We start from the raw sequence: 15,687 nt of genomic DNA, 5'->3' as shown, positions 1-15,687 counted from the left end.
TTACAGATACTTCTCCAAATGTCCTTGATTGCTTCCTGTCTTGTTTCCCCCTCACTCTTTCCTTCTAGCTTCCGGTCTCTCTGTGGACAAGATATTTCTGTCTTGTGTCCTCATTAAATCATCGAGCAGCTGGACTTTATACTTTCAAAAACTGCCTTCAAAAACACTCACGCACACACACACGTTATTGTAAATGAACAGTACACAGAAGCTTAATCCTTTGGTAATGAAAGAAGCATGGCTGGGTCCAGCAAACCCCTATAGTTAGCCGGTTTATACAAATCCCCAGAGAAATTAACGCTATTTATAGAATTGCTAATATCACAATAAGACTGGATTAGCTCATCAATATCCAATAAAAGCCACAGTCATCAATTATGAATGGTATTTGTTTGTGCACCAACAAAGTGAACTCAGCGAACTGGAACTAAGGATGAAATAACCTGTTTCCAGTTGTCATAAGACCAATAAAAAATGGATTTTTCTACTTCAGGATCATCAGCTGTAATTACATATAACTAAGAAACACAAGACTGAAAGACACAGAATGAGATAGAGAGAGAGACAGAGAAACAGGATAAAGATGTAGAAGGAAGTCAGAGCAGCAGATGGGCCGTGTAGTCAGGACAAATGGCCGACCAGCTCATCAGTGTTGACAAACTTAATTGTACCAGAGGAAGCTGGTGATGGCACTGTAGAGTGGAGGGACAGATCCAATAATAACACACAAAGGTAAATCCAATATTCAGTTTAACACAGCAGGTGTTAAATCTTATATGCAAAGAACACTTATAAAACAATAAAGAAAGGGATTATATTTAGCTGTGTGAGATTAATGAGTCCTTGTTTTGTTTTGGCTTTTTTGCTGTGTCACTGAAATCTCAAATAGTGAAAAGCAACTTTTCAAACCTTTCCACTTGATTTAGTGCGTATCTGCACGAATCAAGCACAACAGAAAAAAGCCGGATATATGGGACACCAAGTGTTGATCTTAGCTTGAATTTTCCTTACTAACTTCACTTTAAATTGTGTAAACTTTATATCTGTGAAAAAAAACTTCCTTTTTAACAGCTTTTATTCAACCACCTGCAAAAAATCCCCCCACACACACCAAATAAAACTCATGCTGTTTCCATGACATTTATGGCACCATTAGGGCAGCCTTTTTTGAAGATGTAAATATTCTATTTAAATCTTGGTAGATCTACACGTCCCATATTCCTTCCATTTCTTAATGATTTTTTTTCTTGCCTATCTGTTTAATAATCTGTCTGGCAAAACAAATAAAACAATCTGTCATAAATAAATAAGCACATAACGCCTCACACAAGTTAAAATGTGCAGAACAGAAATAAATCTATTAATTTTCAATTGGAAGAACATTTTGAGAATTGGGTAGTAGGAAAAATCTACAGGGGACAAAAAAGGCTGTTTACTGTTTGGAAACAAAAACAAAGTTAATGTGTCTGTGTTGCTCTTTTGTTTCCTGGCAGAAGCAAAGCCCAAGGTATGAAGCGAGGGGAGGGGAAGTGATGAAAAGGAAGGAGAGCGATGATGGTACCAGGCTGGCTAACCTTCTGCTCCAGCACCTCCTCCCCCACGTGTTCCCAACAAGGAGAATAAAATGTTTAAATCTCATCTGTGGGATGACCTTGACTGGCTGAGAGCTGGATTAAATTTCTGTGGAGAAGAGTGGGTATTCAAGTGGCAAGACCCGAAATGGATCATGTAGGACATGATTAGAAAATACAGAGCATCACAGGGAGGGCTGCAATACATAATGGATCACAACTGCCTTGTCGATTGTACTTCAGGGCATGTCAGTCGTTGTCTCCCTGGGTAATCTTTTTCAGAGAATCTAAATGCGTATTAAATAACAATAAGAAACCCAAAGGATGAAATGAGGCCACTGCTCGGGTCTGACAGCTTGATTTATCAATTTAACTCTTCCTGTAAGTCAATATGAGATCAGTTTTTTAATGTATCTTATCTACAGCTGTCTCATGTGGGAAAAAAACAAAACAGAAAACTGTTGAGCTGCTTATGGAAATGATTTGGGATTGACCCATTTTGACACCAGATCTGCTTCATTCTGAATCAGCTCAAAAACATACAATAAAAGTCTCTAATCTTGACTTTCAGATCAAGTTACTGATAACTTTTTAAATTATGTTCAACTGAAACACATTATTGAAAATATGCTGTGACCAGTGTATGAATATATTGCAAGTTAAAGCTTTAATTAAAGTTAGATTTGCTTCATATTTTCATTCAAACCTAATTAATTTTAAGGGATGCAGGACAGGATCCCATACAAATCATTTACATTTAAGGAAAAAAAAGAACATTTTACAACTCAACCTACTGCTTGCTTTTTCTTTCACTAAGTTGTTTAACCATAAGCTGATTAAAATACACTTAGATCTTATGATATCTTCTGGTTTCCTCTTTAAAATAACATGGCCTATAACAGCTGTTTTAATAAATGAGGAAAACAAGAAGCAGCTGTTTCACAGACAACAGATTTAAAGTTTCCTGCCTAGTTTTTGTGAATATGTTTGAGGAAATAAATAAGTCACTGAGATCCAACTTTTCTTTGCAAACATCTGAATTATGCTCTATGTGACATTTCAAATATTTTATGTGGGCATGAAAATATGGTTATTACTTGAATTAAGCCTTGATTTAATGATGGGTGAGTTCTGAAATGTGACAAACTATCTTGAGGCTACAGTGAAACCCTTTAATCAAAATAGTAAATGATGTCTATCAGTAAAGAAGAGATGAAGTTATACTTTGGAAAGTTCCTCATTTGTCCGTGAAGCTATTTGCTTGGCATTTCAGTGCATTCATTATTTTAAACTTGCTGTAATTAATATTTTTTCTTTCTGCAAAATAAATTCTCCAGCATGCTTCTAAAGCTGAAGGTGGTAGTTCCTAATGATGAATGTTTTTTAATTATTCTTCTCTTCTTGTTCTGCACACTGTCAGTTTGTCAACAGTTTTTTGTTCCGTATTCCTCGTCCAGAGTTTACAGAGCCTTATTTTAAAAAAATAGCACTTCTTTGCCAGTTTTTTATTATGAAGTTTCTCTCTCTCTCTCTCTCTCTCTGTATATACAGTATATACATATATATATACATCCATACACACACATATATGGCATATCCAAAAGATACATAAAAAAAAAGACAACAATAACTGCACTTCTATTCTTTAATGAAGATGTTTTGCTTCCAGTCAGAAGAGCTTTCTCAATTCAAATCTGGAGAGAGCAAAGTTCCAATTTATCATTAAAAAATGCAAACAAATTATTGTTTATTTGACACTACACTGGTTCTTAGATTATTGTTATTATCCACTGCCAATGGTGAATAATTGATAGAACATCTTGCTGATACACGTGTTTATGCTTTCTGTTAGGGTCTGCTCAGGTCCACTGCATTTTTTATCAGGACTAATTATTCATGAGTCTACTCAGGTTGTTTAATGTGTACACATCAGGTTTGTGTAGCTTGTTTATAGGTCCACAATGGTGCGCCAATGAGAACCTTTTCTTCTTCCACAGATCCACAGCTGTTTTGATGCCTTGATGTAGTTTCTTGAATGTCACATTTAGTTAAGGTGGTAATACATAAAATAGTTTTAAAATGGTGGAAAGCATGCAACGCTGATCAGAGTTTGTCTTGCCAAATATGACACACTCAAATACCCCACTGCTTCATCTCATTTTCAAAGGTTTGTGAAACTTGATTCAAAATGTCTCAAAACAAGAAGTTCTTCCTCTTTGTCACATAATCTTGCTGCAAGTAGACTCGTACACCGTTGGCTCTGCATTTTCTGATTAGGCTGGATGTCCGTGATTGTGCTGACGAGGTTCGATATCATCCAGTTTCGTGGCAGAGCAGCCGGACAATCTGTTTCTCAGCTCCAGCTCCAAGTTATGCTGCAAGTGCCGTTCCCCTTCATTAGACCTGATGAGCTGGACGAGGTCCTTCTTCTGTCTTCCTGGGCAAAATGATTCTTTCATGCAGACACATTTTCAGTGTCAAATTGATAAACAATTACAGAAGAAATGCTTTTCCGTACAGAAACAAAAGTAGATTCATTTCAGCGTGCAGGAGACAGACCTTTTGGAGTTAGCAGACATCTGCTACATGTCTGTCTGTAATTGTCTGGTGACTGAACAAGGAGAGGACATTTATCACCCTGTCTCCTCCTCAGGGAGACAGATGACATCTCCTCCAACACCTCCACCCACACCTCCTCCGATCTTCTCTGCTGCCGCCACATAACAGCTTCTCTAGCGTTCGCCTCCTCTCCCCAGCACCTTCACTGTTTGTTCTCCTCCTTGTCACACCCATTATGCGCTATTTATAATCTTCTCCTCTCAGCTCTTTCTACAAGTCTATCCCATCATTTATTCCTCTTTTTTTTTAGAAGTCAGCTCTTCCTCTATCCGGCTCTACTGTCTATTTCTTTTTGCCTAATGACTCCAACACACATCTAATTGTGTTCACCTTCGACTCTGCCCTTCCCACAGTCCTCACCACCTTCAAGGCATATCTTAAACTAAGCTTTGCACGCTTTTCTGGGAGCTGTCCCAAAAATAAACTCGTAAGTGGTAACTTTTTAATAATAAATTTCACTTTTATTACGCATACAGTTGTTTATAGACTGCATACAAATATAAATCAATTTTATTAATCAACAGACTCCTCTGACAGATTAGCGTTGGAATGGTTTTAGCTTTTCCACATAGAACAAAGCTCACTTAATCTGCAGACTTCAGTGGATTTTTGTGGTTTAATTTGTTAGAAAAGGGTTTCTCACATTCCCTTTATTGGCTCTGCCTGCCTCAGACAATAACACTCGGATTATAGGTTTTAGCCGTATTAATTAATTTATTTTTCCAGAGGTGAAATGGTCTGCTGCTGCATATAGGATGGACTGATGGATTACAGTTTCATACTGAATCTCTACCTAAAAAGTATAAATAATAATAAAAACATAGATGCAAAGAATCTCAGCCAAATGTTTGACTAATAGCAAATATAGCATGGAAAATGATGATACTGAGATTTAATTTAAAAAAAAAAATCTATTTGAGAGTTTGAAATTAGAAGTAGGTTTTCTTAAATGAATAAGAATTGATGCAATTTGGGTTTAAAAAAGTCCTGTGATTTGATGAGTTTAATTGAATATTTTAAATTCTATCTGAAGTTCATGGCCGATCTACTGGGACAAGAAGAGGAGGATCATTCTTTGATATCGGCACATAGTTTAACATCATTTGCAGTGATACAGGGGTAAATGTGAGCACATGGCATCAGACATCTGTAATGTCCTTGCCTTTCCAAAAGAAATCTTCTTCAGTGAAGAACAGTGCCAGAGCACACTCTGCGTGTATTACAACAGCTCTGTGGCTTTAAAAAAAAAGCTGCTTAATGAACCTGTCTGCAATCCAGAAGTGTCAACCACTGAAAACATCTGGAGCATTATCATGGGACAAACACCACGGAGGCAGCTCAGACTAATAAGCAACAAAGAAATAAAAATAGAATAAAACACTTTTGAAACTTTAAAAAGCTCATCATAGTGTTAAGAAGAAGACAGTAACATATAGCAACACAGGAAAAAACAAACACAACAAAATCTTTTACCATTCTTTTAAAAATTAGAAACAACTAACAAAATGATAATGTATTTATATGAAACAGGGGATGATACCTTTTCAGTGTATTAGATGCTGTTTTACAAAGATCAAATTGTCAGGGTTTGGGTATTTTGAGTTATTTTTTGATCTCCTGTGTTTGATTTTCGTGTTTTTTATGTTCTTGCGATCCTTGTGTTTTAAGTTTGTTCCTCGTGTTTCTATTATATATTCTTGTGTAGTTCTGCTCTCTGTGCCCTCCTTGTCCCTTGTGCAACTATTCACGTTCCCTCTGTTGATCTCCTCAGTGTTTTTCCAGTCAGCCTGCTACGCCCACTTCACCTGTTCCCCGTTACCTGTTAGTCTCAGCTGTTGTGAATCTTCCCTCAGTCCTTTATGTTCAGTCACTTCTATCCCATCCTTGCTGGTTTATTGTTGATTTTCATGCCACAGTCAGGTCGCTCCTGTTTCCTTGCCATCCTGAGTGTTAAGTTATTTTTGTTGTAAGGTTTGCTGCCATGTCAGCCCCCCCCCCCCCCCCATTAAATAATAATGAATTGTTTTTTGCTTTTATTAAGAGGAGTCTGTACTCTGGGATCATTGCCCTTACACCTGATACAAATCAATGATTTTAAATTATTTTTCAAATATTTACATTTCAGTTAACTTCACTGCAAAACAAGCCACTGCAGAACTGCTGCTGCTGGTAAGAAAAAAGATCTGATTCCTTTTAATATATTACCGCAGGTAGCTGCAGGCTGCTGTGTAAAGGAAAGAAACATTTTCCACTAATATTCAATGAAAAATGTATTATTGGCAGTGTTAAGGGCTTTATTTGACTGTATTAGTACTAAAATATTCCGGCACTATGGGTCTGTTAGAAAACTGTATGACTCTAGCCAGCCTTTGGACCTGGACCTGAACATGTAGAATATTTATAGTAGACTTTATAGCCTAAGGGTAAAGGCTCGCTGCATGACATTTTACCACAACACATTTTATATTTCTGTTACTGTTATTTCTGGCTTAAGTTAGGAACAGTGTGCGCTCCTAAATAATATTCAGCAAATAGGGAAACAAAAAAGGCTGGTAATAAATATACCATTAGATACAGCAGGTCAGATACCAGCTTGAGCCCTAAAAATACAGTATTTTAAAAATTTTCCATGTATAAAAAAAAAAACCCCAGACTTGTCATCTAAAAAAAACACACCAATTGTCCTTCTTTTTTGATGGTGCACAGACAAAGTTTGAGTCCTTGTACCCTTTTAAAAGCAGTCCTTCAAAAGTTGCCAGTTTCTATTTGTCTAACTATCAATAAAAGCCAACTCTTACAAACCTAAAATCCCTTTTTATATATATGAAAGTCCTCGCGCAGTACATTCAAAACTCAGAAAACTGACAGTCTAGATTGTGAGTCAAGGTTCTTGAGTTGCTGGCTACTTTTCATTACGAACCACCACTAAAGGTTGCAATATTTTCTGTTTAACACAAACAAAAACAGAATCAGAATTTAGGTGTAACAAAAGAAGACCTTTGTGACCTGCAACTTGGATCACCTGGCCTGGGACCTTTCTGAGTGGAGTTTGCATGTTCTCCCTGTACATGTATTAGTTTACTTCTGGCTCTCCGGTTTCCTCCCGCAGACCAAAACCATACAAGTTAGATCAATTGGTAACTCTAAATTGTCCCTAGGTGTGAATGAGTGTGAAGGGTTGTTTAACTTATTTGTCTCTATGTGGTTTTGTATTAGACTTGCAACCCTTCCAGGGTATCCCCTGTCCAGTGAAAGAAAAAGAGGTTAAAGAAAATGGATGGATGGGTGAAAGGTAAGCAATAAGAAAGACAATAAAGCACAGTATTTCTTGAAGGAATGCATATTGCCCATGGCCTTGCGTGTAAAAGTTTTGTGCAATCTGTTAGTTGTCAGCAAGCGTCTTTGGGATGACTCTCACCAAAGTTAAAACACTTAAGCCATGAGGCCAGTTATGTTTACACATACTGTCTGTCAGCTCTGTGACTACCTTGCTTAATGGCTCAGATGCATAAGGCTTAATTGGCCCGGCTTGAAGTCTTTTGTGACAGGATTTCTAAGTTTTTTATTCCTCTGTTTTATGTTCAATTTAATCTGTGCACTGACTTTGAAACCTTTATTTTTTTATTGTTCAATAATTCCCTCTTTTTGATTGCTTTAAAATACCCAGTGGATTTTACAGTGAACTGAACACAAAAGTATAAAGACACAGACAATGAAGTAAACCTAAGGAGGCATTTTATCAGAAATCAGCAACATAATTCCCAGTTGGTAACTTGACAGGGCATGTGGTGTTAATTCGAGGTGTTTGTGTTGTGTGCGGGTGTAGAGGGGTCACAAAGGTCAGGCTGAGTCCTGAATAATTTCTCTCATGTCTGTACTGCTATTCTTCAGCACTGTCCTCCCCCCTCCTAATGCTCTCCTCTCTCTTTTTTGAAGCTAGACTTATTCTAGGGCGTCTTTGTGAAAACAACAGGCTCTAATAAAATGAATAAGGCACCTATTATTTTTTACCTGGCTTCAGGCAGGATGATCACACAAAACACACCAGCATGAATCGCTGCTTGGGAGGTTGGTAAAGAGCTGACACTTGACTCTGTGGGGGAGGACAGTCAGGGAGAGAAAGGAGGTCATGGTGATTTAACTGAGCTAGAAAGTAGGGAGGAAACTAATAAACAATATAAAGGGCTGTAATTCTGAGAGGCACTGCTGACTCTTTACCAAGCACAAACTTTTACTTGTGTTTAAAAGTTAGCACAAGTATTTTGAATTTCATTTGACATTTAGCAATTAAGCAAGCTCTCCAACGTCACCTTCTCTTATTAAAGTGTGCTCCTCTTTTAATTAAAGTTAGAGTGTTCTGACAGATCTCCGAAGTACTTATTTTGAAGCTGTTTTTAAGTAAAGTTGGGTTTCTGCAAATGTTCTATGACAGGTCACCAAGAGATGAGGCAAACTAAATTAGGCTAATCATATTCACATCCACGTCTTTAGATAAATGTGGGATTTTTATTTTTTTTCATTAAGTTTTCATGCACTTTTGATGGGTTTTAGAACAGCCTGCACATGAAAAAAGTTTTTTGTTTTTTTTTCACAAATAGAAAAGTAAATAACAGCTAGATTTTAAGTTTAGTCACTTGATTAGTGGAGTCTCATTAAAAATTTAAGTGACGGAAAAGAAAACCGACATAGTTAAAAAGCCATCTGTCTGAAAACATGAGCATCTATTCATTTTTCTTTATTTCAATGAAATTCAATTTCAAATTTTACTACAACTTGTTACAACTATTTAGGATATAGTAAATGCATGCTAAAACAAAACAAAACAAAATCACCCCAACATCCAGATGGATTAAATTGCTGTCGAGTATAGCAGTCAACAGAATATTACCTCATTATAAACATTTGTAGCCAAGTTAGCAGTACCTAACATGCACATCAGATGTAGCAAGAAGTTGAATGTCCACATAATCATTTCTAGTAAGATGTAACCTGCCTTTCTGAATATAAACAAAGGCCTGGCATTCCTTGAAGAAATGTATATCACATGCTGCCTTTTAGACTAAGATCATCTTATAACGGGGAATGACAGTGTTGGAGCCGTTTTTGGTCAAACACTGAAAAGCTTGTGCAATAAATATTACAAGATAGCATGCAAGATAGGGTAAGAATTGTGAAGAACTCTCAACTACTACCACATCACGTTTTAAACTGACTGATTTGGAGCCATTTTTGTGTTTGAGGTCAATTAGATGTGACTGACTCTAAAATTTAAGCAGTTGTCAATTTACATAAATGAACATTTTCTGAAATCTTATGAAATTCATTTAGTGGTTCAAGAGATGTTTTGCTAAGAGACAAACAGGGCTGACTTCAAATAGTTAATGGGAAAGTTTGGAAAACAAAGATTTTGTGCAATCTGTTAGCACTGATATTAAGCACCGCAGATGACTTCTAACAACTACTACACCAGATCTTAGCTCAATAGTTGTAAAATTGACTGAGATTTTGGGATTTTGCAGTTTTTTTTAAGTCAGTTTGCTGTGGCAGCCATCTTGAATCAGGTTGACTCCAAAAGTTAATCAGTTGTAGATGTGCATTTAGTGGTTATTTTCTATAAGTTTCATTACAATTTGTCCAGTGTTCCATAAAATACTTTTGTAACAAGCAGACACATGAACACACACACAGGAAGAAATATACTTGTCTGTCTTTGTCTTTTGGCAGCAGACAATAACAAAGGGCAATTATTATGAAAAGCTTAGTCCTGTACAGTTTTTCAGACTTTATTTTTATACTGCAAAGTTTCACGATGGAATGTAACTTCACACCACTGTATTTAGATCAAATTTTAATGGGAAAAACTCCTGTGGTTAAGATGCATAATGCACCTGTCGGTTTTAGAAGCATCAAATGATGTGATTTGCTAATTTGTGATCTGACTTTTACAGCAGTAGCAGTAAAAAAAAAAATAAGCCAAAATAAAGATGAGAATTAATAATGTTAATAGAAGTCCTAAATGCTTCCTTGGAGGTATGGAAAACTCTAAAGCAAAGGAGACAATTCTTAAAAGGTTTATCTAAACAAATGTCTCATTTTAAGTCTCACTGTTAAAATATTTAGTTTAAAAACACATTAATGCAATTTAAAACTTTTAATTTTGTCAACCAGTTCTAAAAAAAACATATAATAAGAAGAACCCAAACATATTGCATCAACTGAACTTCTACAAAAAAAAAGAGCCTCAAGCAGAAATATCTTTCACATCAAATGTTTTTTCTCCGTTTAATAAACGGTGGAAACATGTGCAGAGCAGCAGTAGCTTTCATGCTACTCTTGTCTGATCTCTGGCGTGGTAATTGAGGTCATGTGTCTGACAATAGGAAACTCACATCAAAACCTTGAGCAGGGTACAAAGAGCTATTAATCACCCAGGGACGGCATCATGACCAAAAACACACTGAGACCCACACACAAGGGCTGACCGCAGTTAATGAGCTATGGCGGCGTCGACACCGACGTGACTGATCCAGCAGTCAGCGTCTTGCAGTGTGTATGTGGACGTGTGTTCTTAGTGTGTGTTTTTAGATCTGTGGGTCATTAGGAAACAACTGAACTAAGTCTACAATTAACTTTACGGACTGTGGAGCACTGTGTGTATGGTTTTTCCACCTACTGAGCTCGCGTAGGTCTGTTGAGTTGTAATTCGCAGCTGATGCACAAAATAGCACATTTCTGGAGAACCGGAAAGATAAATTTTCCTTTTTTTTCTTAAGTTGCCAACTTATTCTTTGATTGTGATAAAAAATCCCTGTGAGTTTAAGCGAATTTAGCCCAGATGAATACAGATCATTTAGACGAGCTGTTCGCACACCCTGCTGGATGTTACAGGGTGGCTTTCTTTTATTGCAGTCCAAAACTGAAACCCTTACAAATCATGTTTTCTTTAGAGCTCTTTGACACAAAAAAATCGACACAATGACCTACATACCTAAGCCTTTAAACCACTGGTAGCAGCTGTGACCAAATCGGTAAAGAATTTGAAGATGTTAAGCCCGACTTCTCCCTGAATATGGAGGGAAAAGCTGCAGTCAGGCACATCTTGCATTTGGAGCAAAGGGTGAGGACATGGATCATCAAACTCTCCTGTGAGCTCATTACTCCCTGCGAAAGGGCAGGATGCTTCCAAGATGCCAGGAAGAGATTAAGAAAGATGGCTCTGATTTCAGGTTTTTGCCAATGGAATCAATTTCTTTTCCTAGAAACGAATGGTCCTGGGCCAAGCTGAAACAGTTACCCACTTAGATTGAATCGTTTCAGATCTTTCCAGCCAAGCGTAAACATTTTGCTCCCGTTGGACAGAAAATCTAAGGATTCTAAATGAATTTTGTTCAGACAAGCAGGTTATAAGTCCTGTATCAACCAGTACCAGTGGTATTCTGTTGTTTTAACAACGCGCTTGATAAGTATACCAGTCAGAACAGGTCCAGCAAGACTTTACTCTTCAAAACTGTGACTATTTTACCTGGAGGAGTAGCAGCATTTTGTTACAGCTTATTGCTACGATATTCAAAATAGTCAGACTATCACAAATAATACAAAAAATCCAACTTTTTTTTGTTTTTGAGCTATAAAGATGATTTTTTCCTTTTATCCTTTTCTGTTTAAGGTTTAATAATAGTCTAGAACAGCGGTTCCCAACCCTGGTCCTCGAGGAACACTATCCTGCACAATTTCATTGTTTCCATGCTCTTCAGCAGGTCCTTTCTGTCTGCAGAAGCCTGTTAATCACTCCCTCATTCAAATCAGGTGTTTCAAAGCAGGGAAACAACTGAAACATGCAGGATAGTGTTCCTCGAGGACCAGGGTTGGGAATCACAGGTCTAGAACCATAGAAAGTTCTGCAAACATGTCTCAAAGTTATTATTATTATTTATCTGTGGTAAACAACACATTAAGAAACCATAAACAATACAATATGATGATTTACACAACATGCTTTAACATGTTTTAACTCACTTTTATTATTGCTTTTTGCCATGAAAGATGGGTAATCATGTAACTGCCTCGGTATGTGTGTGTTTTCATTTGTCTGTTTGTTAGCAAAATATCACATGAACCACTGGGTGGATTTTAATTAAACTCTAAGAAAGTAATCCTTGGGCATACATCTTCAACTGGCCACCACATCTAATCAACCTTAGTAAATCCTAGAAGTTATAAGATAGTCAAATTGACAAAGATTCCTTCAAGGAATGCTACTTTTTAATATTTGCTATACTTTGGTTCTAAGACAGATCTTAGAAGATTCAACAAAAATGCTTGGAAGAAGAATGTGAAGAAATAGGAGATGACTTAAGACTTGTTAATAATAATTTTAAAATAATAAAGCTGTGGTTCACTATGTCATTTAGTGAAGTGGAGAGCCACATAATTATTTTCAGTCATCTACTGATGATTTAGTCAGTAATTTGAAGTCATAATATTTGCTTTGCTATAACTTCTATGTGTTTTATATAAAAATATATATGAACATATTTTAAAAACTAGACCTGTAAAATGTTGGCATTGGTACATAGAATAGAACATCTATTCAAATATTTCTAAAATAGATCCTTGTTAGCTGATTTTAAACAAGTATGCAAACAACCCCCCCCCCCAAAAAAAAAAAAACAAAACAAAACAAAACAAAACAAAAAATAACAGTTATTAATTAGTTTAGTATTTTAAGCAAATTTACTTACACTTATTATTTTTATCTAATCTGCTCAAACTAACTCAAAGCTAATTACGATACAGGAATCCTACTGATAGTTACATAAATTTCTTTTAAGGTTCCTAATTACCAATTCTTGAGAAACTAAACAAAAAAAAAAAACAACAACAACAAAAAGTAGAGACACAAAATAATTAGTGCATGTTAAAGTATATGTAATTATTCATGAGAGTTCATGTTTATGCTAGCTACTCAAATCAGGGCAATGAACTTATAACTACAAATATTGACAATATAATGAAGAAAAGACTCTGTTAAAGGCCAGTTCTTACAAATAAATAGAAACTACACTAGTACATTTGTCTTCCTGTGTTCTAACTGTGTTGGCAGAGGTTCACAACAGGTCTATAAATAAGTGTTAGTATTTGCAGGTTTACTGACAATATTTCAAATAAAATTCCTGCATCTAAGTTCTCAGTTAAATAATAAGTGAAAGAGAAAAAAAAATGAAGTGTAGTACTTTTTTTATCATATTAAATTATCAAGCATCATGTCAGAGGCAGCAAAAGAATATGATGAATGTGCTTCTTATGGGAGAAGGTACACTTTTTCAAACAGATGTCATCTATCAGAACCGGTAACTCACAGCAAACAGCTGAACACGGTAACCACTGTCTTTGGACAAAGAAAGAGAAAGAAGCCAAAGTAGGCAGGATGAACACAGGAAACGACAGAAAACATTTTGGAGTCACTGGGGTGAAATGGCTGGGAGAGATGGGTTATTACCCATCACTGCTGTGACTTACCCAACAACAGCAACAAAAAACACGCTGAAAAGAGATGGCTGGCTGACGTAAACTCCCTTTTAGATTCATACAAAAGAAAGCTGAGACACTGGTTCTTTGATTGCTTGAAAATCTTCAAGCACTGAGCAGTTCAGTTCAGAGTGACCGTTTCAAGGGGAATAAATGGTGATTTTAGTGCAAAGCAACACTGATCAAAAAACATCGATATTACACTGCCTGTCATATGGGAAAAATACTGCATCTAGTGTAGAAGACAAAGAGATAAAACACACAAACGGGGTTTGATCTTACTGAGCAAAAGAACTGCAGACAGCATGAAGCTGTCAGTCATCTTGATAAATTGTTACAGAGGCTGAAATACTAAAACAATGAAATATTAAAGGGTAAAAATTGTTTTTATTTACTGCACAACATATAAAAGAAAAGAAAACTCTCAAATTACAATACTTTTCCTGGTTTATTCATGTGTAAAAAACATTTTAGGCTTTAGGTGAAGTGAACTAGGTTTGTATGAGAAAAAAAAAACTGAAGCTGTATGTATAAATATATATCTTTTCAGTACCACTGGTGCTAAATTTACATTTAATTCTATTCTATCCAATAAATGAAACAGAAGTTCAATTTAATTGCCCAGTAAATGTTGCACAGTTTCTGATGCTGTCTGCTGTGGGCAATTGATAGTCAGGACATATATCAAAACTAACTAAATCAACACCTCGGTAGTTCTTTTAAAACGTACTTATTAGTTAATCTGAAATACCTTCAGTGTGAGTGTTTGTTTCCCCTACCTTTGCTAATGTCCTGGTACTCTAGCCACAGCTGTCTCTGGACCTGCTTGTTGGGGTACCAGATGGTGCAGGACTCCTGGAAGCCGTACACTGCCTCCTGCACATAGTGATTCCCAAACTCCCTGAGGATGGAGACAAAGTCGCTCCGCTGTGTTGCCCCGTCCAGAGAATGGATGGCCGAGCTAAAAGCTGAGACGAAGGAGAAGAAAATATTTGCTGTTAGCAACAGCTGGCATGCCGGGAGTTTTAGGGTGCAGGTACAGAAATGAAGACATATAACAAAGTCAGATCTGAACTGATGCCCAGATTGCACTTGAAAAATCAAAATGGGTGGATTTCACATAAAACTAAAAGAAAGGGTTTCTGTACTAAAATTGACCAACAGTTAATGGACAACGCAGAATATGTGGTAGTAACCAAAACCCTGAGTTTTAGAGAACAATGAACAAAATATATTATTGTAATTGGTCTTGGTCAGTTTTTTATGACTGTAACTACATCATTTAAACATGAACACAATATGATAATACAAGGTTTAATAAGAGTGAAATGGCTTGATAAAATACATTATTCCTAACTGTTCAAAATAGCAAACATGGATGAAAATCATCCAGTGTACCCATAACATGTTGGTAATGTGATTTCTAGCATCAGAGATGTTATTGAAGTTTCCAGCTTGGCCTTAAAGTCCTCATTTGACCTTTTATATCTGGTTTGTCCCACTTCAGGAGCTACAAAAAGGTATTAATCGTCTCAGTTGTGAGGTGGAAGTTGAAGCTGAATGTTCAACTACATGTTTCTCCTATGGAAGGGGGTGGACATCTGAACCAGCTGCTTACTATTCATGAACTCTTTCAACCAAAGCACGTCGATTATCCACACTGTCCACACATGGATATGAACAAGCTTTGGGCCCACATGAAGGGAAAAAAGGAAAGTCTAACACACTGTGAAATCCTTTTTAACGTTAAAGCTGTTTCAGAAACATCGAATTTATCACAGCTGAGATTTGGAACATATCCAACTTTGAGACTGTCCCATGAAATCTCATGAAGGATCAAAATAAGAAAATCTAGGTCTGGTACAGTACAAGTGCTGTTTTCTGTACGCCTTTGAGTGTCTACAAGTTTCAAGCAGAATGCAGAACTTTTATGTGTGCAACTTGCCACTGAGAGCATTTTTCTTTTTAC

At 36.5% G+C, this 15,687-nt stretch overlaps 1 protein-coding gene across 3 annotated transcripts in view; it reads right to left on the bottom strand.

Annotated features, from left to right (window-relative positions):
- astn1 (astrotactin 1) overlaps positions 1-15,687 on the bottom strand; it is a 300,003-nt gene that overhangs the window by 108,174 nt on the left and 176,142 nt on the right. For all 3 annotated transcript variants that reach the window (XM_017420879.3, XM_017420880.3, XM_017420882.3), the window contains one exon: positions 14,498-14,686. In XM_017420879.3, coding sequence (XP_017276368.1) covers positions 14,498-14,686 — 189 coding nt within the window. The remainder of the gene's footprint in view (positions 1-14,497; positions 14,687-15,687) is intronic.

This window comes from Kryptolebias marmoratus, linkage group LG20 (genome assembly GCF_001649575.2).
Source record: "Kryptolebias marmoratus isolate JLee-2015 linkage group LG20, ASM164957v2, whole genome shotgun sequence".
In the NCBI taxonomy this organism is placed as follows: Eukaryota; Metazoa; Chordata; class Actinopteri; order Cyprinodontiformes; family Rivulidae; genus Kryptolebias; species Kryptolebias marmoratus.
This window is presented reverse-complemented; position numbering and strand designations above follow the sequence as displayed.